The 26,290-nt window shown below is 36.4% G+C and overlaps 1 protein-coding gene across 4 annotated transcripts in view; it reads left to right on the top strand.

The window, feature by feature from the left end:
- Positions 1-22,944, top strand: part of LGSN (lengsin, lens protein with glutamine synthetase domain) — a 77,119-nt gene extending 54,175 nt beyond the window's left edge. For 2 of the 4 annotated variants that reach the window (XM_039380440.1, XM_039380439.1), the window contains 6 exons: positions 308-376; positions 6,132-6,191; positions 6,746-6,793; positions 7,175-8,171; positions 17,946-18,124; positions 20,305-22,944. In XM_039380440.1, the coding sequence (XP_039236374.1) occupies positions 347-376; positions 6,132-6,191; positions 6,746-6,793; positions 7,175-8,171; positions 17,946-18,124; positions 20,305-21,504 (2,514 nt within the window). In that variant the 5' untranslated portion in view covers positions 308-346 and the 3' untranslated portion in view covers positions 21,505-22,944. The remainder of the gene's footprint in view (positions 1-307; positions 377-6,131; positions 6,192-6,745; positions 6,794-7,174; positions 8,172-17,945; positions 18,125-20,304) is intronic. The other 2 variants (XM_039380441.1, XM_039380442.1) reach the window with 2 other exon arrangements.
- The last annotated feature ends 3,346 nt before the right edge of the window (positions 22,945-26,290 follow it).

The raw sequence follows: 26,290 nt of genomic DNA, 5'->3' as shown, positions 1-26,290 counted from the left end.
GAACAGAAATGGCTTGTTACAGGACAAAAGCCTTTTGTGAGGAGAAGAGTTGAGCAAAACAGTTTTATACTCAGTTGTCTTTGTTTCCAGGCAGGCAGGCAGCTAATAATGTGTGTTTGTCAGTGTACTACTTTAACTCTGTTCCAGAAAGCAGTGCTCTTGATCATGACGTGTTGGGGTTGCTCTTCATAGCTCGTTATCTGCATGGCCTTCTGGGAAAAGAACTTTACAGCAATTCTGTTTGAACTAACCTTTATTGTATCTGTGCCTATAAATATGGGATGTCTTTCTACTATATTTTTACTAGGCCATTTCTAATGGTGACCTGAACTAGAATGAAGTGGACATGAACAAAAAGGAAGACCTTACTCAGCAGGTAAGAGACTGATCATGAATGATTTCCGACCAGATATACTGATATAAAATACTTCTGCCATGCATCTCAAGATTCCAAGTGAGTGCATACTTAATTGTGAATTATGCGGGAGGTTCTTCATGCATGTATGTTGAGCATGGTTTAATTCTGAAGGAAATGCAGGTCAAAGAAAGGCTTCTTGTTTAAGCTGAAAAAAACCCATTTTCTTTAGGAAGCAACTCTAACACATTTTTAGTTCCTGTTGATTTAATTTCTAACTTTATCAAGAGTAACAGAAATAGATGTCCAAAATCTGATCCTATTAATATGACTGGGAAAACAGATTGGCTTTGACTTCATTAATGTAAATGAAAGCACTACAATTTGTGGACCAGGATCTGACATGAATTAGAAAGTGACACTCCTGAGTTAGGCTACTTAAGTGGAGATTCTCAGTTTCTATGACTTTATTTTAAAACAGATTCTAGTCCTGAATTTGTACTTCTGTGGTCCCAAATCACTGTGAAGGCAGGATAAGCTTATGCATTTTAAGGCTCTGCCTTACTTGAGGGGTTTTTTTTTAAACACAGTGCAGGTGGCGTAGTCCAAGGGAAAGTAATCGCATATAATCTTGTCACAAGGACAACTCTGCTGCTTTGAGGCAGCAAGAGAATCAATGACCTTGAGAAGCTCGTCTGAAAATGGCACATGTAGTGTGAAGGCTTTGAATGGGTGTAGTGGATAAAGGCAAATGTTGGATTTGCAAATAAGTAGCACAATATTGTGAACTAATCTCACTCCATCCATTTTCACATGAAGGATGTTAATACTCTTGACTCTATTTAAAAGTTTTAAAGAAGGAAGGAGACTTTTCTTCTGCTCCTCACCTTGCCACACATCTCCCTTGACCTATGGAAAATTTGTGCTTCAGCTTCTCCAACTGCAAAAATAATCAGATGTATCTAACATTTATGCAACTTTCAGGTCCTTCACTTGGAGGTTTTCATAGCAGTAAATCACTCTCAAAGAGCCACTTCATCCAACAAGGTCACTGAGGAAGAAATTAGTCACAGCAATATCTTGACAACGTGCTGTGATCCTCATGTTTCTAGCTTACAAGCCACCAGTGTCTGTTTATCATCACATGCATTCTTTTAGCATTGTGCCCAGGAGCCAAAATCCCTCTCTGTGCCTGGAGATACTCCTTGTGTAAATATCTGTGTTGTCCTTGGTACAACTCCATGGCCAAATTCTCTCCTGGTTTAAATCTTTGTGGCTCCGGTGACTCCAGTGGAGCTGCATTAATTCTCACAAGTACATAATTTGTTTCTGCATCCTTTGCTCCTTTGCTCCGTGGTTGCTGGGGGAGCAGCTGAGCAATGCTTTCCACATGCCAGGGGAAGGGGCAGGGAAAGCACTTGGACATGGGGCTACTTGCTTTATGGGTTCTGTTGTGTGAGGTCTTAAACAGCATCTCCTGCTGACTTGGCTTCAAGTTTTTGAAATTCATTACTACATATAAAGTTTAAATAAATTTGATGTACCAACCTGGGGGAGCTGTGAAGGGTAATCCAGTAACAGCCAGAGTGGGACAGAAAAGGTTCTTCAGCATTTAGAGTTTCACAGCATTTGCAATACTTTGGAAAACTGTGACTTTTGAATTAGAACTGGAAAAAAGTTCAAACAATGTGAATAATATCATGTCAGCAGTACTTGAACAATAGTTTTAGATTTTTTTTAGACTGGAAACATTTAATTTCAGTTTTTCAACAGTGTTTTATATGATAGAAAAAATCAAACCAAAGTGAAACAGTTAACTTTTCATAAACAAAAATTTAGCCAACCAAACCTTATATATTTCGACTTTTTTTTTTTTTTTTTTTTTTTTTTTTTTTTTTTAAGTTTCCCATGCTTTCTTACTTCTCAGTTATACCAAATTTTGACATTTTGATGTTCTTTGCAAAATGTTCTTGAAAAATCTATAGCACCAGCTCAGGATGATCATCACAATTTGACCTCTTATTGATCAGTTAAAATAATGGCTAAAATCAGTTAATGATCTGAAACAAAAAACAAGAATGTGACTGAAACCCCAGTGCATTTTATTGAATGCTTGCTTCACTTCATTGGGTAGCCAGTAGCAGGAACATTGGGTTATTTTGTTGATTAGATATACTAAAGCTCCTGATAGAGTTGCACCTTGTCTCTCACCTTTTCCTGTGATAGAAATCCTCCTGCAACTATTTGTCTACAATTACTCAGAGCATCTTTTAAACTAACTCCCTTTCTCTCTTTTTTCCCCTTTCAAAAGCTTTACTGTGGGTTTCTTTTTCTCATTTCCCTGTCTCTTTTTATCAGTATGTTTTTGAGATAGGTTTGTAAACCACAATAGTGTTTGCAGTGTTGCCTGAAGTCATGACACAAACAAAAAGTAGGAAAATAGATGGTCTCATCTACAGCCTCTGAATTTGCTTCATAGAGCACCATAGATACATTTTCAGTCACCTGTAAAATCTCTTTAAGGCAAAAGTTCAAGAATTGCCCTGGATTTTCACCTCTGCTTTACACTCCAAAAATCTTAGCATTTGTTACTCCTCCCAAAGGCAACACTTTACATTTCCAATACTCTCGACTTGTGGATTGGCAGGTTTACAGACGAACTGCCTTTTGGCAGTACCGTATTTCATGGTATAGTTAATGCTCCACTCCAGAGCTGTGCAAAGCCTAAAAGTGAGCACAAACTAATTAAGAAAAATTGCTTTAGATTTTTGTTTTCTGTGTTACCACAAGGTATAAAATATCCCTCAAATGTAGAATCCTGATCACATGTCAGAAGTGGCACGTAATTAAGTAGAACAAGCAATTCCATCTGCACAGTGCAGAAATATTTGCTTGCTGCTATTGTCCTCTATTCTCTCTTCTTCCTACCTGCATGGTGCCTTAATATGTTGCTGTAATGCGTAAGTGTAGCCCTTATGCTCTGTTGATAGTCAGAGATGTCCAGACTCTTGTGTATTCAAGTGACACAGCAGGTACACAGTGAAGACTAGCAAAGCTGTTATTTGTGTGAGTTGAGATTATCCATAAAGGGAAATGTAGTCTGATCCACCACCACTTTTCCTGACTCTTGCAGGACTTGAGCCGGTCCAATCCTGCCAGGTGCAAATTCCAGTGCAGAGGGGATCGACGTGCCAACACAAGTAGAGGCACTGGGACAAGTAGTCCTAACAGAAATCAGACCTTGGGGGAGTAACAAACCCTATCAACGGCAAATAACGTCAGATAAAACTTTAGAAAGAAAAATCTAAATCTCAGATTTGTTACATAATGTGGCCCAAACTGTTTATATTTTGGACCTAATTCTTCTGGCAGGAATATTTGAGTCACTGCCCAAATGTTCACTTGCTAAGACAGAGAAGCAAATTGCAAAACTTAAGACCTCTGACTTAAGGTGCCAGTAAATATCTGAAAATAAGCACACAAAAATTGAATACTGATGAAACAAATGTGGGTAAAATAACTTTCAAGTAGCCTGGGTATCTCCTGGTACTGTTGCCAAAGAGTAACAAAAATGTAGGAACATTCAGGCAGGAAATTGAAAGTAGTCAGAACTTTTGTCATATTAAAGCCATGACTGTTTTGCTTTCCTTTCAGTTTAGCAGGACCCAGGGTTCAATGAAATTAAGTAATGATTTGTATCCAGCTCTCTTGCATTGTATCTCTCTCAAGGTGCTATTTCACTTAACCACCCCTGTCTTCTGTATAAAAAAAAACTTTTCAAGAAATAAAAAATTAAATAGATAATTCATAAGTCCTGTTCCTGGGTGGTCTCCCCTCTGTGCCCAAGTAGTAAGCCTTTTCTGATGGTAGACACCGCGTAACCTACTAGACAAGTAAGGCTGTGTCATAGCTTGTGCATATGACTGTCTTTAATATGAAGAGATGCTGTATTGATACCTTGCAACAAACTGAAAAAAACAGGCCTGTTTATTTCACTGCAGAAAACATGGAGAATGATTTCTAAATGAAAGTCCATAAATGTCTGAGTTTGTTTAGAAACAAAGAGTCATTTTCCTGCACAAAGTTACAGTGTGCCTTGTGCAGAGGACCTAAAGTAATGCATGGGTTGTTCTCTGTATAATTGCAAGAGTTTTGTTTACTTGAAGGTAAAAATCATCACTGTTTTTGTTTAAGAGCAATGGGCACAGTATATCTTTGGGTCTATAATCAAAATGAAGTACCATAGTTTGTCTCTTCATGGAAAAGAAACTCTTTGCAAACTACTACAGATACATCAGTTATTAGAGATCTGTTTTGAATGAACTAACAAACTTACCAGTGATCAGTCCTTATCCTGCTCATCTCTATTCGGAAGGAATTTATTTTGGTAAGGATTATAATGTGGGAATGCTACCTTGTGTTCACTAAATCCTTTAGAATGGCTAATTATGTGAATAGACAGGTTTCTGACATTTTGCTTTAGATACATGATCTTTTATCTAACTTCAGTACACAGGTGTGAAAAAAAAGGATGTGCTTAACTTTCCTTCAGTCATTTTACTGAGCATTTTTCAAAGATATACCATAGGGACAACAGACAAAAACTTCATCTAACTTTAACATTTTTGGTGGTTATCAGGACAGAGAGCAGAAATACATTATAAAGCAGAAATGCATATAGTGTTATGGTTATCTTATTAGTTTCAAGTTATTCAAAGAAAACAAAAGAATTCTGAAAACTTCGTAAGTTGTAAATCAATATATATTAGTGATGGCAGCCTCTACCACAAAAGATATTTAAATAAATATTTTTCATAAATTAATTGCAAGATAAAATATTTTTATGACTATAGCTTTTATAGTTGGAACTCTTATCTAAGTTATCTCAAAAAAAGTATATAACTAGAAATTTAATATGATGAGTATTTTAAGATTATTTGTGTTTTTCCATTTAGCAGAGACTGATCCTCCATTCCTACTTTTTCTTCCTGAGCTTCATTCCCTTTCTTGTATTACTAAGAGAGGTATTAAAATTCTTCATTATAATTCAGAATAATAATCAGGTTTTGTCTGGTTTGCTGTTCAGAAGAGTTCTTTTATTATATTTCTATTCCATAATGATGCAGAGCTGTAGGAATTAGATCTATTCTGCATGAGTGAATGTGTAGGGGTATCGGCAAACACCCAGAATAATTTTATGGGTTGTCATGGGGTTTGTTATGGAAATAAACAAAAGCTCTTGGATAAAGAAATGGGTTCATCAAAAACTGAGTGCTAAAACTGGGGTAAACATGGATTTCTGTTGTGAATGTGTCAATAGCTGTTTTTGATTGCAAGTGGGCATCATGAGCACATCACATGCCAAGATATGTGCATGGGAGTTACAGGCACAGAGTGGCTCATCTTCCCTACAGAGCTGGTGGCCAACTGCCTTCACAGCAATGTCCCGGCAAGCTCCCAGAGAAGGTGCACTTACAGTGTGTCATGGAAAACTGGGGCAAGGGGAGAGAGGAAGGAAATATTTCTGTGAGTTCTGTGTTAGGAGAGAAGCCTTTTTGAATAGATAATGGTGGAAAATAGCATAATGGGAAAATAGTGAAAATAGGGAGAAATAATGTAGAGAAAGGGAATTGTTAATTACCTCAGTGGGGGCCATGTAACTGTTTCCTTCCATATGCACATTAGCTGCTGCTGCCGTTTCTTCTACGTGCTTTTGTCTGCCAACAGGAATCTCTTTTGCTTTACCCAGACTGGCATTCACTTTGCTTTTGTGCAGATCCCTTCTTCTGGAAATTCAGAAATTGGAGAGAGTACAGATTATTCCTTTGTGGAAAAGGTAAAGAATAATCTCATTCAGAGGATATCCCTTGATTTCCTTACAGGTGTTAATTCCAGCCCATTCCAAGCAAACCAAGGACTGTTAATATGTCTTAAATGCATGCTTGAGTAGATGCATAGACAATGAGTCTACAGTTGAGTAGATTCATAAACAATATAACACTTTGTGATTGGCTATGGAGTGATTTATATTTTGGTTAAACTGTGTTAGGGAGTCTTCTTTTAAGATATGAGGTGGAGAATTCAATCTCTACTTTGACAGTGTGTGAAATAATTAGGCACCCACAATATTAAAATGTGTGGTATTTTTTTTAGTTCGAATGTGTCTGGGTTTGATTTTTTTGGTTTTGATTTTTTGACCCATTTTAAAATCTGCTCTCACCACTACAATAGAAACTATATCTATCTCATATATAAAGGTAAACTTCATCTTCAGGTTCTTTCCTGTTTATACATCCAAATATAAGATTTTCTTCTTGGCCACTGCTCTGCAAGTTCAGTTATTTGTCCAAATTAGATTCTGAAATTAATTTAAACGCCATTTATTTTCAGGTTTCAATCTTCACAATTATAAGGATCGCCTGTATTCTGTGTTTCAGGGTAATACATTTCCTTTATAAATACAAACACTTTTAATATGAACAGGAATATACTTAAATGTAATTACTAAAATACATTTTTTTCACATTTAAAGGTCATATGTTTGGCAAATGATGTCACACAGTGTACTATGTCTTATAACACAATCTACTAAATCTGCCTAAAAACTATATTATGAAAGCATTGTCACTGATTTTTTTCTAAAATGTAAGAAAAAGAATTCTGTGAGAACTTTTAAGAATCAAAATAAGTGCCTACAGAGACCTGCACCAGCAAGTACTAATGGAAGTGCTACAAGGTTAATGCAGCTGGTGGTAGTGCTCCATTGCCATGTTTCATTCATGCATATTATTTGGTTGTATATTTTATTGCTGGTTACAGAACACATCTGAAAGTGACAGTGATGAAGTTGATGGCAACAATATATGTGGTTTCAGAAAGAAAAAGGGAATCAAAGGTCCTACAAAGTATGTTCCTCCTTTAGAAAATGAGAAGATGGAGCTGTCTCGCACCTCAAAAATCCCAGATCCTTGTCTCCTTAAAGGAACCACTGGTTGCTCAGAACCACCATCAGACCAGTCTCTCCAAAACCCCACTACCTTTCCTCCAGTACAAAAGGACAGAGGGGGTGATGACGGTTCCAATTCTGGCAGTGCTGTGAAAGAAGACACATCTGGAGAAACACAAGAAACCCAAGAAAATGCTGACACTGGGAAAAAAATAGTGGGAAAAATGCAGGAGGAAATAGATACAGCAGCTCAGATGAAGCAGCCCATGGGCATACAGCCTGCAAGGAGTGCGGGGAAAGGTGGCTGCACAGAGGCAGTGCAGAGGGAAAAGGGCAGTGAGCAGGTGGGGGCTAAGCCAGAAGAACAGGGTGGTATGGAAGAAAAAGTTGTAAAGTTTCATGTGACAAAGATGGGCTCCCTGGGTGGTGCTGTATCCACACAAGGGAACAATATTGCTGAGTCCTTCACAGGGGCACCCGGCATTTCTAAACAAAGTCTACAAGAGTTGAAAAACCTGCTGAGTGAAGGTCCTCTGCCTTCTCATGGACCTTATTTCTGTGGCAAGGCAGGTGGCACTTTTGCTCAGAAAAATTTGAAACCCTGGGAGAAAGCAGCTGACAAGCAGGGCCAACCCTTTGAGACTTTTAGTCCCCATTTTGGAGAGGACAAGCAAAAGTATTACAGCTTCCACAAGCAGGGAGTGGGGCAGCAGAGCAAAAGTCTCCTGATCCTCAGCTCTGCCGGCTCTGATCAGCAGCAACCAGTGGGAAGCAACGTGGATCAACTTATTCTGGGACTACCGGCAGCTGCTACACCTGCAGAAAACTCAACACCTGAGATTCAGTTTGACTCCTCCACAGGCAACGCTGGTAAGGATATTTAAACATCACCTACTCTCCTGCTAAAGAAAATGCTCCTGTTGTTTTGTGGTGTTTTGTTAATCTGCAAACTTGAGTCAGAGCTAGTGCATGAGAGAACTGACACCTGTGGTTTCTGTGTGATCAGGATGGATTGGAAGTTGTGCTCTACATCTGTGATGCTTTTTTTTTTTTTTAAAGCAAAGTATTTATAAAGCCCAGCTGCCTGCCAAAAACTGCCATGCAGAAGTGGTCGTGTAGTTTTTTCATTAAAACTGAAATATTTCCTCATTTAAACTGAGTGCAGGCAGAATTTCCAAAAGTCTGCTAGACACTGCAAAACTCTGATGACATCTGGGCTTCTTAAAATTTCTTTTTTTGTTAACATTTCCAGCAGAAGAAATTGCTCCCTTATAGGGATGATGTTTTCAATTATTTGTCCTGTTAGAGAACCGGAGTGCAAAATCATCTCATATAAATTATAAGGGAAGAAAAGCAAATGAGGCAGAGAACTCCCCCTTATTTTCATGCGGTTCAATAAGTTCATTTTGGAAGTGTTTATAGAGACAATTGCTACTAATAAGCTGTGATTCTTTGAAAGTGTAAAAGCTATACTTCTGGGCTAGCTGGATCAGCAAACTGAAAGCTATTATTAGCTGTGATGATGTAATGGGCTTGAGCAGTTTGTTGTTCTGTTTCCAGGAAGCTCACAAAAACCAGTTTGCTAGTTGAATAGATATCAGATGAATACATTTCCATAAGCATCAATCTTAAGGTCATACTATCATCTTTCCAGAACGGATATCTTACCTTCTGACTTATCTCACTAATACAAGAAATACTAATCTCTTCATTGATAAAATGCTTCATCCATCATTAACTACATAATAAAAGATAATAGTAGAAATTAAATGTTTACAATGATATTAATTTATTCTGATTTTTCTCAAGTCCCCTGTCAGATGGGTAGAAACATTGCTGTACATACTCTGAAAAAAACAATTTGAACATACCAATTGTTCTTGCTACAGCAGAATTTCTCAGTAGACATTCTGTGTTACCCAGTTTGAACAAGTCTAAATAAGATACACGTGAACAATATTAGTTGTAACTCAGGTCACTGCATGAGAAATATAAAGCTTTGAAAAAATATTTCACACTTGAACCACTCTCTATTCATATCTGTTAGAATAAAGAGGTTAGAGGATTATTGTTCAGCCTACACTTGATGCTATTCCCTTTCCGCACTACATTGGTTTTCACATTGCTGAAAGGTTAGCAAAATGCATTGTCACATTTAGATTATGACTGTTTTCTCATTGTCTGCAAAACCAGCAAATATATTTCAATACATAGGAATTCTTTGTCATAGCATCATTTACAAGATACAGGGAGCTGATGAGATTAATTGTAGATTCCACTGGGAGATTTCAACCCAGCTTTAGCCACTTAACATGAAGTAGCTAATCCAGATTTATCACCTAGTCAGTAAAGTACGTCTTCAAAGATGTACTAGAAGTTGATGAGAAATATACCTCTGGAGGTGGGGGTATCTTTCCACTCAGGGAAAGAAGTCCTGTGATGATTAATTAAAATTGTTTGTCTAACTCTGAGATGCCTAAAGCTACCTGGGGTTAATCCTACTCTGTATCACTGGTGGCAGCAATGACTGTAGGGAACTACAGATGAGAACTAAATATGAAGGGAAATGGGAGAAAACTATTTTTCTCATCAAAAGCACTCTAAAAATAAAAAAGTTGTGAATTCTCATGAGGCTTGGGTTCCATTTGACTTTGACCAACAAGTTGTAGGGCTCACTGTGCCTTTTCCACTCATAAATGGAATGCACAGAAATAGTTTCTTACTTAATAAGAAATGTATGTGTTCAAAATTTAATTTTCATTGAATAGATTCAGTAACTTAATTGAAGAGAAGAAAGTTTTAGATAAAATTTTGCACTCTTTAATCAGCATAAACAGTATTTCATTGCTGCCAGTGATAATTTATTAAGATTGATAAGATCAAGTCCTAAATATTTTATTTTTATAACTAAAACATTACGTTAAATATTTCAGTTAACAAAGTGCCTGAAGTCTTGAATCTAAAGATATCTTAACACTGAGTAGATCTGAAATACAACCTCTTACAATTTTCAAGTTTTCAAATATTTGAACTTGCTCAAATCAGAACACTTAATCCAAAATGTTTGGAAAAATTACAAGAGATTGTATTTGAGATCCACTCAGTGTTGAGATATGGCCAAAACAGGAATATACTATGGTTGTAAAAGTACACAGCTAAGGACAATCTCTAGAGATCAGCAGCAGAGAGGTTGAAACCTAGCTGAGTGTCAATGATTGAGAGTACTTCAGAGAACTGATATACAGCCATGCTAGTTACAGAGTTAAAGTCTCTCTAAAATAATAAATCCTTACATTTTTCCTAAAATTCTAATCAAAAGATGTGGAAATATTGCTGCATGTGCATTTTGTTCATTTCTTGTCAGCTCTTTTGTAAAATAAGTGCATGGATGTGGGAAAAATATTAGAAAAGAGGCAGATGGGTCAGCTATTTGGGTCAGTATGAAAAGTGTTACTTGGGCAGTGTCAGAGAAATTGGAACTGAAGCTAAAGATAAAATTCTTTTAATCTAAAGCTGTTTTCCATGGAAACATAGAAGCTAACACATGTAGCTAATTAGGTGAATATACTAACGGCCCTAACATGGACTTAGGAATTTTATTTACCTAAGTGTCTATATCTGATAATGATATGCACTTCTGCAAATTGGTACATAGTAATTAATGACCAGGTGCTTCTTAAGCTGTTCTGTGTTTGCATTCTTGGGAGACAAAGAGGAAGGATTCCAAACAGTATAGAATAATATGAAATTTCATTAATATAATATTATATAACACTTCATAGTAACTACATGCACATGGACATGAATGTATGCATGTGCTATATGTATACCATATATAGCACATAAGGTAACTGTATATTGACCTCTCTGAACTCAGATCCTATTGCATGCTGCTCTGCATGCTACTAAATTAGAATATTAATACCGTGGTAGCCAGAGAGGAGGCAAAAGGAAATAACTCTATTCAAGCAATGTGAAGCATCCAAGGATCACGATACACCATACTCTTGGTGTGTCATTCCCCTCTGTCACAGTGATATATGGGTTTCCACAGCCAGGGACTGCAGATGGTTTTGGCAACCACATGCACTGGGTATGGTCAGAGTGACCTACAGAGCCTGGTGTCATCACACAGGCTGAGGAGAAAATATGACCAACATGGGATCAGAAACTGTTTGAGAGAGAGGGAAATTTCTGAAGAAAGAAGATATGTCTTAGCTATGGCTGCAGGCACCAGTACCTACCTAGTGACTGTTGAAATTTCAAGTGAACAGTAAAAGAAGGTTTGAATGCTTCAAGAATCACATGAAGTGTTATGTGGTTGCTGACACCAAACACTAAGTTTCTTTGCTAACTTGTCTTTTTAAAGAAAAGCATATCAAGAAGACACAGGCTGTATTTCATACTTAAGAGTGGATTTCATTAGTCCTACAAGCTCTTAGAGCAGCTCTTTTTCTTTAAAGCAAACTAAAACTCTTAAGTCCTTTATCTTCCATATCAACAGCTGAAATCCTCGTGTTCTCTGACTCCGTATGGTTTTCCATTTGTCCTCTTAACGCATACAAAGCAAAAATGCTCAAATAGGACTTCTATCCAAAGTTTCTGATCTATTTTGTCTCCTTTCAGGTGAGATTCAACTCATCTATCTCTGGTACCTGGAGTAAGCTCATCATCCCATGATTCTTTGTGAGAAAAGTTTATTCAGACAGTAATTCTTCCCACCCTTTGGAGATGCTTACTTTCTTTATAGTAATAGTGAAAGGTTACAAAAACAGTTAGATTAGACCTAATGTAAGTGAAATGCATTTTCTGCTTGATTTCTCTGCCAGCTGCCTCTCCTTTTACAACATATTCAAAAAGAGTTTAGTTCTTACTTTCAATACTGTGCAAAATATCTCCCCTAAATAACCTTACTCCACATTCAGCAAATTTTTCTCTTTCTTTCTGGAAGTGTTTAAAGCCAAGTGAGATGGGTCTTTGAGTATCCTGCTCTAGTGGAATGTGTTCCTGCCCATGGAAGGGAAATTGGAACTAAATGATCTTTAAGGTTCCTTTCAACCCAAACTATTCTGTGTTTCTATATTTCTCACTTGATTTGTTTAAACGAGGTCAACTATTCTTAGGCCAAAGGGGGTTTCCTAGTTTGCATTATTTTATACCTCAGTTCATGCAATTTTGCTCAATCATTCCTTCCTCAAATCCAAAATTTCTGTTTGAGTTTGAAGACAGATATGCCAGTGTAGATTAGTCATATTCAGGATTATTAGTTATGTAGTTCCATTGGGTATTACTTTAATTTTCTTTCGCCTGCACATTTTGCTTTCAACTAATCCTGCCTAAGTAAAATATTTTCTAACTTTTCTATAAAACTATGATGATTTCCTTATTCAGTAGAGAAGAGCCGTTTCTACAAAAGACCCTGGAATGTAAAAAAATGTAGGTTATTTATTTTATCTTTCATCTATTGAGAACTAAAAACTTACTTTGCATTTGATTCTTGACAATGTATCCCCTCTGAGAAGCTCATTTTGTTGTCATTCAGACTGGAAAGAATAATTCATGGATGATTGAAGCTGTATGTTGGTCTCTAAATTAGCTATAAAACTCAGGAAAACCGTAAGCTTCTCCATGGTCAAATGAGTAAAAACTCTGCTTTGCAGTTAAGTTTAAAAAAGAAAGCAGACTCATGAGACAAAGAAACAGATGGAAAAAACATTGAAAGTATCACTTAAAAGAGATCGGGAAAACATTTTTAGTGTCTCCCATGCTTTGGGAATTTCTGGTATGCTTATGTATTTATTTCCTTGTTAAGGGTCTTTTAGGGGAGTAAAATACAAGGTAGGAAACAATTTTTTATGTACTTTACTACAGAAATCAAATCAGTAAATATTTTCAGTGAAACTTTTTTTAGGTGAAAAAGAAATATAAATTGCATGTTTTCAGCTGAGAATGCTTCTGGTCACTGTTCACATCAATAGTGCATTCAAATGCAACCCAGTACTCGTGTCTACTTGCCATGTCAAAAAACAGATGGGAATAGAAAAGTAGCAGTAAGAAAGATACCTATTATAGGAAAAGCTGTCATATAAGGTTTGAGATATAGAAGTAGTTAATGTTTGAAGGCAAATGTGAGAACAGTAAGTAACATGCTGTACAAACCAAGAAAGCAGGCTATTCTTAAAAATACAAACCAGAGTTCTATAAGGAAGGGCAGATGTATTTAAATTAGTTCTGACAGGAATTTCCATAGAATTTAGAAGAGTGTAGATATGTGATTACCCTGTGGGACTCATTGCTAGTGAGTATCATGCACTATATCATGAATGAATATCATCATGTCTATTTTTATAAAGGGGTTCGATACAGATCATCAGAGCACCCTGTGTTAGATTTCTGAGAATGGAGAAGAAATTAAAACAAATTTAGGTATTAAACCTACTACTTCTAACCACAAGACCATTTTTTTAGTAAGGAACTGCAAACCTCATTTTCTTTAGACAGATTATTTTGCAAAGAATACTGTGCCTTTCCTGTTAACTGGTGCCTTTAGCTGGTGCCAAAGTCAGCTCTAGAATGATGAAACCCTGCCTTGACTGGCATAGCAATTTCAACACTTGCAAATGTTTCTGTTTCCCTGCCTCTCTGAGACAGTAACAGGTGCCACAAAGTGCCACAGAGCACAGGGAGGACACTCTGACACTGTGTAGGACTCTGGCGTGCCCAAGCTGTGTCATGGGGCAGGAGAAGGCTGAAAAGCAGCTGCGTGGCTGCAGCAGAGTTGTATCAGGAGGAAGCAGATCTGGCACAACTGGTGCTGCTAGAGAGGCAGCAAGAGGAAGAGACTGGGGGAGAACTGACAGAAACGTCTCCTTCACCAACACATGATTTGTATCTGGAGTCTACTTGCTGGTATCTGCTGTTATTGCCTTATGTTCCTTTGGTGGTCTTGTTTCTCAGTGAAGAGTTTACAGTATCACTACATTTGTTAGGACGGCCTGTGCCTGTGGTTGTCCAGTCCCCTGGCAACGTGCATCATGTTCTTTTTATTTCATTTTCAATTTGACACAGTCACCTCTTCTAGAGCTGAGAAATTGTTTGGTTTTGTTGTGGTGTGATTTAATAAGGGACCATGGGAAAGGATTCCTTTGTACAAAGAGAAAATAAGGGATTGATCTGGGATGCGCACTTTCTTCTATTGTGGCATTTTTATGTTGCTGAGAAGGGAATGCTATGTCAACTATTTGCCCTACTCTCATGTCAGCTGCTGTCAGCACTCTGAGTGATTTTAACATTAATAATATAAGAATGGCACCATTCCTCTGCTAGAAATAATAATAATAATAACTTTTATATTTTTAGATTTTTTGATAATATTTTTAGTTTTGTGTTATTAATATGTTTTAAATAAGTGAAGATATGTTGTTTGCATTTGTAGATATTTTGTACTAATTACAGTAGAAGCAGGAATAATACTAATTATTTCTCAGTGGTAACCTAAATGGAAATGCAGATAGAACCATAGACAAACAAACATCAAGTTTTTTTCTGTGTCCTGATGATTTGGTGTAGATATCTAAGGATCTGCTTAAAGAAAGATGGTCTGTCTGGATTTTTATTTGATTTTTAAAATGAAAATTTGAACAAAAATCTGAGCATCTTGTTGAATTAAATGTTTCCGTAAGTAGATTTTCTGAAATTAAAAGGAAAGTGCCATTATTTCTAGAGGATCAGAAAGCTAGGGAAACAGTTCTACTTATGAAGAAAATTCTCACTCATAACAATATAAGACTTCAAGACTGTGATTCTAAATCAACTAGGCCTGCCAAATACTTGCTTATTAGCTACCTTATCTACCAGTAACTACTGGATAATAATTATATGAACTAGATAAAGACGGAGTACTCAGTTCCCTACTATACCTTTCCAAACTTTAATAATAATTGGCTTCATGGATGTAGTTTGACAGCGATTTATTTAGTGGCTACCAAAAAATTTTGGGTCCTGTGCTGGAGAAAAGTAAATAGTCAGTAATTATTCACTAATTATTACTTAAGAAACAAATCTCCTTTCATATTTCCAAAATCAATCAGAGATATTAAGTCATGATGACATTTTTAGCTATCTTACAATTTACAGAAACTTATTATTTCAATGGGAAAGGTAATCTGCAAATAATATAAAAGATGAACTCTAAAAAGTATGTGAAACCTGCATGACTGTTTCCATTGATTCTAAAAGATTTTGGATAAAGGCTCTTGTAAATGAATAAGCATCTCTCTTTTGACTAGTGGGGGGTCTAGATTTGTGTACAGACTTATTTTAGACTAATACTAGACCAATATATACAATTTAGACTCATCATTTAAAAAGATACATCTGTAATCATAATGAGTCCAACTGAAGAAGACAAATTCTTGCTTCTTCAGTTAATAATTTTTGCTTTCTTCACATTCTTTAAAAACATTACTTTATAGGAATTTTCTGTTAATTTCTGTTAGTTCATATAATGTAATTATGTATTTATGTATTTATGTATTTAGTCAAATAACTTTATTCTGAGGAAAACATATATATATAAAATTTGGAAAATCACCTACAATTGGTAGATGTTTAAATTAAGTACATTTGTAGCTTTATTTTTTAAATAAATGTATGCATCATTAATATGAACTCACATCACATTTATGTTTTTCTTGAATACTGATTTATATAATTTATATGTCTTAGGAATATTGATTTAAATAATTAATTGGATCAAAATTTAAGTTGCTGCTTTTCATGATTTCTGTGTTTTTACTTGAAAAATATTTGTTCAGTAGATGGAAATTTAACAGGCAACATTTAAAGATATTTTAGGATATACTTCCAAAATTTACATCAAAAATTGACTGATTTCAAGTGTTGCCAGCCAAACTTTATTTTGAATAATACAAAGACATAAAAATCTCAGTGTGACAGGTGGTAGGCAGAAAATGTCTGCCATCTTTGCAGAGGAAATTAAACATATATAGAATAAGGGATTGAGCACTGCTTTTCCAAAGGCAAGAGCCTCAGATTTCTGTCTCTGAAGTTCTAGAAAACTCCTCTTGATATAAACTCTAGAAAGATTTTCAGAATCTTTAAAAATTCTGTTAATCTATTAAACAGCCACAGTTTATTAGCTGTTAAAAAACTTCGAGATAATGATCATGTTCATAAAGAGGTCAAATCTAGTAAATCTTTCCAAAGTGAAAGATGTCACAAAGAGAAATGGATGTGACAAAATTCTTTCCTTGCTTTTACCTATTCAATTTTTACTCTGTTTTCCTATTTACTTAAAAATTTGTTCTGTGCTTTCACCTACCATTTGTCAGGGAGCACTCTTCTTACTTAACCTCTTCTTACTTTACTGACCTGAAGTATCCTCCTTGCCATCTGAAGCTGGAGGATGCTCCAGTAATATTCAAAGTCTGAGAAGTCTATGACTGTGGATGAGCTTACCGCCTTCTCGGGGAATAATCTGACAGCCTTGTTTTGGGCCAGCTAGGGAGCCTTCTTACAACCTCACAGCTGTCAGTCCCACTTGCCCCAAAGGAGAGGTCAAAAAGATGTGATTGTGCCTGCTGGCCAGTGCTAAAGGAGATTTTCTCTAGTTCAGGTAATTTTCTACTGGAGAGATTAGGATTGCTCCCACCAACCTTCAGAGTGCCTCAGCATGAAGCTTTAAACTTCTGCTTGAAGGGTGGTGATGAATGACTGCTGATGGTGATCTTCCACTGTGGATTTGAAAGATCTGCAAAAATTCTTCTGATCAAATCCTCAGGAAGAATGGAGGACTTTTCTCCCAGAAATGTAGAAAGAAATATTTTTTTTACATTTTTTTATGTCTTATGTAAAATTTTACACTTGGTCTGTTTAGTTTATTGTATCGAGTGAAAATTAATACCTTATGGAGTTTAACTTGAGTAATAACAATACACAGATACTCAAAAGAGAAGCAGACTGAGAAATAGAGAGGTTGGTGAAAGGAAGTTACAGTACCCAGTTCTCTGTTCCGTTATGGAAGTTATACTCAGACTTTCATGTCAAGAAGTTTATATGGTCGTACAGCTGCTGTAATGCAGTTAAGAAGACAACTCCATACTAGAAAATTCATAAATGCATAAACTTCCCTTAAAAATTGCTGCCTGCGGTGAAGGAGACTACGGTCCTCCTCAGGAGGTCTCGAGAAGGGTTTAGTAGAAGACAGGTGCCCTTTTTACCATGCTTTTGTAACCATACAGTTTACAAAGTCATTGAAGAAACATAGCATCTGTATTCTGTCAGTTTTCAGTAGGAAATAGGTATCCAGTTGCTATTTGTGCTCCTAAAAACACTCAACAAACCAATTGAGGTATCCCTCAGAAATTCCTGGCTTTACCACATGTTCTCTTCTCAACTTGAAAAAAAATTCAAATTACAGGCGATTCCAAAAAATAAGGGATTTTATACAGGTTGTCCGGGAAAAATATATGTGTTTATTTACAAAACTGTTTCATCATCCATAGTTTTTTCTAGTTTTTGATTTTACACTCCATGCCACAGTTTCCCACTATTTTTAGGAGAACAGCCTGTATTCCAGTGTTCATTATTTTGTTTGATGTGAACATTCCTCTTCACTTATAGCATTCAACAGAGACCCTGATGTAAACGGCCTTGGAAGTTCAACTCTCCTTCACCTGTTCTCTCATATTGAATTTATTAAGCAGCAGATGGCCAGGGACAACGTGCAGTTTGTCAGATTTGAATCAATAGACCTCCACGGTGTGTCAAGATCAAAGAATGTTCCTTCTCGATTTTTTCATGTAAGTTTTTTGGTTTCTTGCTGTACATTTTTGTGTTTTCATGCCCTCATGCTTTAATTATATTTTTTCCATAGTGCAGGCAGCAGTCAAACTTAGAACAAATTATCTGTTCCCTCCACTTGCTCATGTTCCCAAAGGATCTAGACTTCTTTCATCATTACGATAATCTATTCCTCTGTTCCACCAAATAGTAATCTAATTAAATAAGGCTGGTAATTTCAGTTCTTTGGAGTTCTAATAATCTCTTCCCTCAGAATTATCGTCTCAGGTTCAATGCATTATAAAAGGTTTGGTTTACTGAACATCAGTACATTGCAAAAAGAAAGAAGTAAACACTGAAACAAAGAAAATGACTGAATGAAAATCATTCTCATGTATGAGAAATTTTATAGCTGTCATGAACATAGGAAAATAGCACTGAGTTACATGATGACTTAGCAGCAATATTTGCCATAGTAATGATTCAGGAAATAAGAATCAAATTAGGAAGCAATCCTCACCATGTGTATCCTTGATCGATCAGGCTTTTCAGTATATTGCTTCTGTGGTACTTCATGTGCATAACTGCATTGTAATTTCATTCACATATCACTATGAATATTTTAAACTTTACCGAGTGATTGTAAAAAAAATATGAACAAGAAGAGATGAAGAACACTCTTGTTTCAAGTTCCTTCTGAAGCCTAAGCTGCGTTTTCATTATTTCCCTTTTAGATATTACCAAACTGCAATTGTGTCATCTACATATCATTTGCTCTCTCTGATGCAATTTGGATTTTATCAAAATAAACTTTTTCTCAGCCATTTTAGTTCTTGTGAAGGGTTGTACATTAATTGCTGCTTCTCTTTCAGTTGCTATGTCAAAATGCAAATGTCTAGATCAGCTTGTTCAAAGACAGCTTTTGTGTTGACCTTACTTATGGTCTGAACGAATTGGAGTGTGACTATGTAAATTTTTTTACACTAAAAAAGTGTGTATGTGTACACAAATGCACACATATGCATATGTAAAGAGCAATTTTTGGGGTATCAGGGAGGTGTTTGGAGGAGGGAGAGGTGCTACTACAGAGTAATCAGCTTCAACACATTTTCACTGCCAAATGGACAACTTAGACATCTTGGAGCAGAATTCACCAGAGTGTGCAGTTTTGGTTATGGGTGTCCCACAGGGAGAATTGGTACTGTTGACTGCCACCTACTTAAGAGATGACAGACTTCATTCAATCATTCAGTAATACTAAAAGAAGCTACCGTATGCAGTTAGAACTATTTCAACAATTTTCCATCTGGATAGGCAAAATGTGATTTTTTTCATTTCTGAGCTTGCCCCTTTCTACGTTTATTCTCATCTGCTCACTCAAATGGCAATCCTTTCGCTTAGAAGAATAAAGGTAGGATGTAAACATGAGCCAAATTTCGCTTGATAGAACTTGACATAACTTTTTCATCAGATAAATATTTGAATGTAAGGTAAGTTGTAAAGGTGTGTGTTTGAAAATAGACAAACCTTTGTTGGGGTTCTATCTGCATTTCATTTGCATCAGTTGAAGCTTTCTGTTCAAATGGAGAAGAAAATATCATTATGAGTTTTTCTCACTTGGAAGTGCTTTCTTTGCATTTTATCCCAAACTTTTAAAGTCCAGAAAGTAAGATTTTGCTGTTAAATGTTGCAGCTGGAAAATGCTGAGGTACGTGTTATGGCATTTAAAGAGAAGTTATGGTGTGAATTCATATCGCTATGAATCTTGTGTAGTGACTTGGGTCTACGTGAAGAAAATGCTCAGAGGATGTAGAAGCGAAATAGACTAACTATAGATAGAAGTTTGACTTGCAAAATTTGCACCTAAGTGGTGAAGCCCATAATTACGTAAAGACTATGCAAGATAGGTGTTTAAATTTAGTTTAACTAAAACTAATGTTTTAGTACTTTATGGAAATTTTAAAAATTATCATTAGGGTAATTGATGCCAGAGTTTTCGTACCAATCTTGCAGAAACTTGTTCTGCTTTATAATGATGTAGTAACTGGCTCTTACCTTCCACTTTAGTCATCGCTGCATTTTAGTGTTCTTTTAAGAAAAATACTGTTGTTCTTGCTGAGAGTCTGAGTTTTACATATTTTACATATATAAAAATACCACTGAGCTCTTTTGGTAATATGTCATTCTGCTCTGTGTTTAGGAAAAAGCAATTCATGGTGTTGCCATGCCCAGAAGTTATCTTGAGCTGACGCTGAATCCTAAAGATAATGAATTAGATTACATAAATGCAACCAATTTTAATTGTGACATAATTCTGAATCCTGATTTATCAACGTTTCGAATACTACCCTGGACTGAGCAGACTGCAAGAGTGATATGTGATTCCTTCACTGTGCTGGGCAACCCGCTAATGACCTCACCGAGGCACATTGCCAAGAAACAGCTGAGCCAGCTTCAGGACAATGGTTTTTCTCTGCAGTCTGCGTTCACTTATGAATTTTGTATTTATGGCATTACTGAGGTTGTAAATTCAAAGACAATATCCTTTCCTGCAGCTACAATACTAAATAACCATGACCAGACTTTCATTCAGGAGCTCATTGAAGGAATGTATTATGCTGGTGCCAACATTGAAAGCTTTTCTTCTTCCAGTGGGCCTGGGCAAATGGAGATCACTTTTCATCCAGCGTTTGGCATAGATGCTGCTGACAGTGCCTTCACATTTAGAACAGGCATTAAAGAGGTGGCTAAGAAGTATAACTATGTAGCTAGCTTTTTCTCAGAATCAGGATTCTACAATTCAGGGGCTCTGTCACATAGCCTATGGGATTTGAACGGCCAGAAGAATTTGTTTTCTGCTGGTTATGGAGTTGAGGAGCTAACAGAGCTTGGAAAAAATTGGTTATCAGGTCTCTTGGCACACACAGCAGCTATCAGCTGCTTGATGGCTCCTACCACCAGTTGCCGTAAGCCTTATTCCAAGTACAGTAAAGAATCAAAAGAGACTGTAAATGCAAAATGGGCATATAATGATAACAGTTGTGCCTTTAATGTCAAATGCCATGGTGGAAAAGGCACTCACATAGAGAATAAATTAAGTTCTGCTGCAGCAAACCCATACCTGGTCCTTGCTGCTACTATTGCTGCGGGTCTAGATGGAGTAAAGAGGGGACTTAGGTATGATGATATGCTCGAAGAAGAAAATCACACTGGTGATCTGAAACATTCCTCAGTCCCTCTGAAACTAGAAGATGCTCTTGTTGCACTCGAGAAAGATTCCTGCATTAAGGAAGCATTAGGCGAAACTTTTATCCGATACTTTGTTGCCATGAAACATTATGAGTTAGAAACTGAAGAAATGGATAGTGAAAGGAATAAATGCCTGGGGTATTTTATTTAGAAGGAGCATTCTTTTGTAGTGGTGCTGTGTAAATGCATACAGTGAATGGCTAAGATTCCTGAAATTAGTAAATATATTTAAATATGGGGGGGTTAACGATTTGGTATTTTTTTCCCCCTCCTTTCTATATTACATGGTGATTACACTTTATTGTCCTTGTACATTCATGGCAGTGCAAAGCTGATATATTAATGAAGTAACATTAAAAGGCTTTTAAAAAACAGGTGGGTTTTTTTGAACAGACCTGCTGTTGGAAGAAGAAAAGAGAAGGTGAAATGGAGAATAGCAACTATACAACTGTAACACTCCATAATGTGCAGAAAAGGAGAAGTAACGGAGATAGTGAAGGAAGTGAGGTTTATAACTGAGGAAGGAGGGGAATTTCTTGTTCAGCATGGTTGTGGGATTTATCCCAGCTTGTTCAGTAGCTGATAGGTTGTTAAATCAGAAGAATCTGAGTTTCATTTAAAACATAGGCTAGAACAATGAACATAGTAGAGAGAAGGACAAAGAACTGAAACTGCAGAACCTGAGAGCCAGTAATCAGTATCTTAGTGGGCATAAATAAAAAAGGCATGAAGGATTATAAAATAATCTATACATCATGAATTCTGCTGCTGAATGAAATTAGCAAGAATTATAGTTAATAAAGATACCAAAAGAAATCAAATGGTGGCTTGAAGAGGGAATAATTCATAGAAAGGCAGCAGTGTCACGCCACTGTGCAATAAAAAATGAGCTGGCATTTTGTTTGTTTTGATAGTTAATGGGTTAATTCAGAGTTGAATGGCAAATGAGGAAAAAAAGGGCAGAGAAGGTAGAGAATTTAGAGCTTAAACTGTGCTTTATTGGAAAACTTGATTTTATCAGGCATAAAGAAGATGACTGTGAAGAATGGAACAGAAAAAGGTTAAAACCAGAAAGAAAGAGCGAAGACGCATATTCAGAGACTGACAAACTGCAGTTAAAACAGAGGAAGAGAAGACCCACCCTAAAATTAGAAATGACAGCTGGTGTAGAGAAAAATAATTTATTTGGAATGGCAAGAGGTGGGATTTAAATTTAATCTTTGTTTTTGTTACTGCTGCTGCTGTCTTCCTTTATTATTAAAGATAAACCTTGTTTCATACCCCACTTCCGCATTAACAGTGATTTCTGATGTTCTTTATCTTGTCACAGTATTTTGATCTATGTGTAGGAATTTGTGAGTAAAAAGGTTTGGTCATCAATGGAATGAAAAAAAGATTCAATCAATGCCTCTGTCAATTTGCAGAACTAGGAAAGTCTGAACAGAAATGTGCTAGTTGCCTACTGATGGATCTTCCACTTTTCCCCTACATAGTATTGTACTTGAAATGTAGCACGTGGTATGCTAAAGCTTTTTGTGAGATTCCAAAGAAGAACTCATTTTATACTCAGGTAGCAAGACGAAATAAATAATTCAAGGAAACTCGATGAATAAATTCCCTTGTCTCAGTCTGTGATTGGTGTGTGGATTTGATTCTCTCTCTTACCTGACACTTTTTCTGCATGCCCCAGATTGGGACTGTTTTTGTTTGATACATGCTGATTTGCATTGTCCAGGTCTAGTCAAACAGAACTTCCCATTCTGAAAAAAATGCTTTTCTTTTGCAGAGTTGACACTTCTTCAGGGGCTTTGGAAATCTATCTTCTTTCTTCTCATTCTGTTTATTTCCCACTTTCATTTTCACAAACTTTTGGCAGAAGACAAACATAGAAATTATTTCCTTGCTCAGACAGCTTACTTACCATATTCATTATTTAGTCCCAGCAGTCACACAGATTAATAGCTATTCCTCGTTTTGGGTTTATAAGACATTTTGTCATTTGTCATGGATTTATAATTATCTGTCAGTGTGTATAGTCACTTTTAAAGAGATAATATATAATGAACTTCTATAACTGAATTTAATTAACATGAAGTTTATTACATACACTACATGTATTATCCATATTGTTTTCTTATCACAGCATTGAAGAAATAACATCAGACCTAAACCTCTTGCTGTATACGTCCAACTACCTGATTAGATTCATAGAAAGCCATTATTTGTAAACAAAAAAAATCCAGCTCTCTAGACTGGATTTTTACATGTTATTTTAGAGCAAGATAAGGTAAATCAATAAGATAAGTCTACATGTATTTTCTGAGTAGTACTCAGTGACATAGACTCTGAAAAGACAGTGACTATACAATTAAATGGAACCATTTCATGTTTCTGGAAAAAAGATACCTTTTTTTTTTTTTAACTAGAAAGTTCACAAATGCAGCTTGAAGCTGGTGTGTCCCAAATTTTGGTCAATATGTTGTTCAATACTGTTTCCTAAATATATTCTATATAATAAAAATAAATTAACTCCAACTCTGTGGATAAACAAAAAACCATTACTTTCAATATAAGCAGTTATGAAATTTTAAAGTTGCATGCATCTCCAACCAAATTTTTATACATATTCCTTAGAAAGGCAACAAGAAAAAGATAACTATTTGATATTGCTCTACTGAAGTTAATTGCTGTTGACTGTTGTATCACTAACATTTCATCCTCAAATGTTGTCTGAAAACTCAGGTGTTGTCTGAAAATACTTTTCACTGTTCTGCAGGTCTGAGATCGGTGTCTAGAGCATTGCTAATTAGATAATGTAAACATGTGCAGTGTCATAAATTTAAAAAAAAAAAAAGACATTTCAGATCTGTACTTTTGCATAAGGTCCTGATGATTTTCCAGGATCATAGAATCACAGAACCATAGAATGGTTTGAGTTGAAAGGGATCTTAACCATCATCTAATTCCAAACTCTTGCTATGGGCAGAGGTACCTTCCACTAGACCGGATTTTCTTGGAGCCCTATCCAACCTGACCTTGAACACTTCCAGGGATGGAGCATTCACATTTCTCTGAGCAACCTATTCCAGTGCCTCACCACCCTCACAGAAAAGAATTTCTTCATAATATCTACTCTAACCTCTCTCAGTGTGATGCCATTCCACCATACCCTTGTAAAAGGTCCCTCTCCAGCCTTCTTGTAAGCCCTGTTCAGGTACTGGAAGGGGCTATAAGGTCAACCCAGAGCCTTCTCTTCTCCAGGCTGAACAGTCCCAACTCTCTCAGCCTGTCTGCATAGGAGAGGCACTCCACCCCTCTGATCATCTTCATGGCCTCTTCTGGACTTGCTCTAAGAGATCCATGCCTATGGGCAATGAAGAAATGAGGCTGCACACACCATGATTTTGTTTTCGATATTCTCCCCAGATCTCTTTCTGCATTTCCCTTTTATTCATGTTCTTTTTAAACAGCACCTAGTGGTGTCTTTTAGTTAACCAGAATTCCAAGGATCTTTCTAAACTGGTGTTTTGATCCCACACATTCACTCTTATATCATGTTGTGACTGTTTTCAGCCATGAGAAAACCATGCAGACCATGCAGACTTTTAAGCAGCGTTGGACTTGATGATCTCAGAGGTCTTTTCCAACCTAAAAGATCTTGTGATCCTGTGATATTTATATCTTTGTTGACAAACAGGTACTACTTTTGACATTGGACTACACCAGGACTGCTTTTTCTACATGTTTTTCTGTTCTATAACACAGAAGAATTACAAGGAGCATTTCTATAAACTCATAAACCATTTAACATTCTGGAAGGAACCTTTTGCAGTGCCAGCATGTTAAAGGCATTATGGAAGTTCACAATTCAATATATGCAGGTAAATAAACAGTTACTAGGCTAGTTAAGGTTTTTGATCAATACCATTAATAATCATTAAATAAACATTCCCTCAAAATAGTGAAATAACTTTTTTTCTAGAAAAGAATACTGTCCTTGAAAACACCTCACTTGAGGGGTGGTGGTGGTTGTTGTTTTCACTACTTATGTCAGAGAACAAGATACAAAGAAAAAAATGGTGTTAACAACTTTCAGAAATGTTCTGGAAAAAATATGTACTTGAACAAGAGTAAGTGCAAGATAATACACTAAGATAAGGACGTGAATTGCCTCAGTACATGCTTGTTCAGAGAGGCATCTGGGTTGAGTACATTTCACTAGCTCAGCAATTTCTAAGAAGAGGCAGATCAGTAAATGGTTTTCAGGCATGTAAAAGATGTAGCTAAGGAGCAGAATATTATCTTTTCTTCCTATCCATTGCAGTTAGAACAGAACAGCAGGTTTTTATTAAGGAAGGTGAGATAAGACAGTCTGAACTACTTCATAGTGTTAAGGAGAATGAAACCAGTACCTACATCAGGTAGATGTCTTAGGAAAGTGGCAGCATTTTGGTAGGAGACTCCAAAGTGTATTTTATGATATACCAAGACAGTACATCCTGATTGGTACCTGCATGATGTTAACAGGTATAATAGGGTGGCTAATTTTCCGTGTTTGCTGAGGTCTCATGTTTCTGTGTGATCGTGAAACAGAGTGCTAGACTTTGCTCATGAGTTTGTAGGAAAAGAGAATACTTTTTCTATTTTGGAAGATAAAAAAATAGCCAAATCACATTATTTTTAACGGGAGAAATCCATTAATAATGACTGTGTGCAGGAAGAAGACAGACCAGAAGATACAGACTAGCAAAGCCATCAGAAAAGCTGGCTTACAGCTACAGTTAGTCACATCATGTAATGAAAAAGTGAAAAGGTATTGAAACACTTTACTATCATTGCTCAGGTAAATTTGATGTTGAATGTATGCAGCGAACAGTACCTCACACTCCTTGTTCACAGCGTCTTGATCTATTTAGTGATATGGGATGATAAAAATT

This window comes from Pipra filicauda, unplaced genomic scaffold, assembly GCF_003945595.2.
Source record: "Pipra filicauda isolate LSUMZ 115617 unplaced genomic scaffold, ASM394559v2 scaffold195_size2193078_pilon, whole genome shotgun sequence".
Lineage (NCBI taxonomy): Eukaryota > Metazoa > Chordata > Aves > Passeriformes > Pipridae > Pipra > Pipra filicauda.
This window is presented reverse-complemented; position numbering and strand designations above follow the sequence as displayed.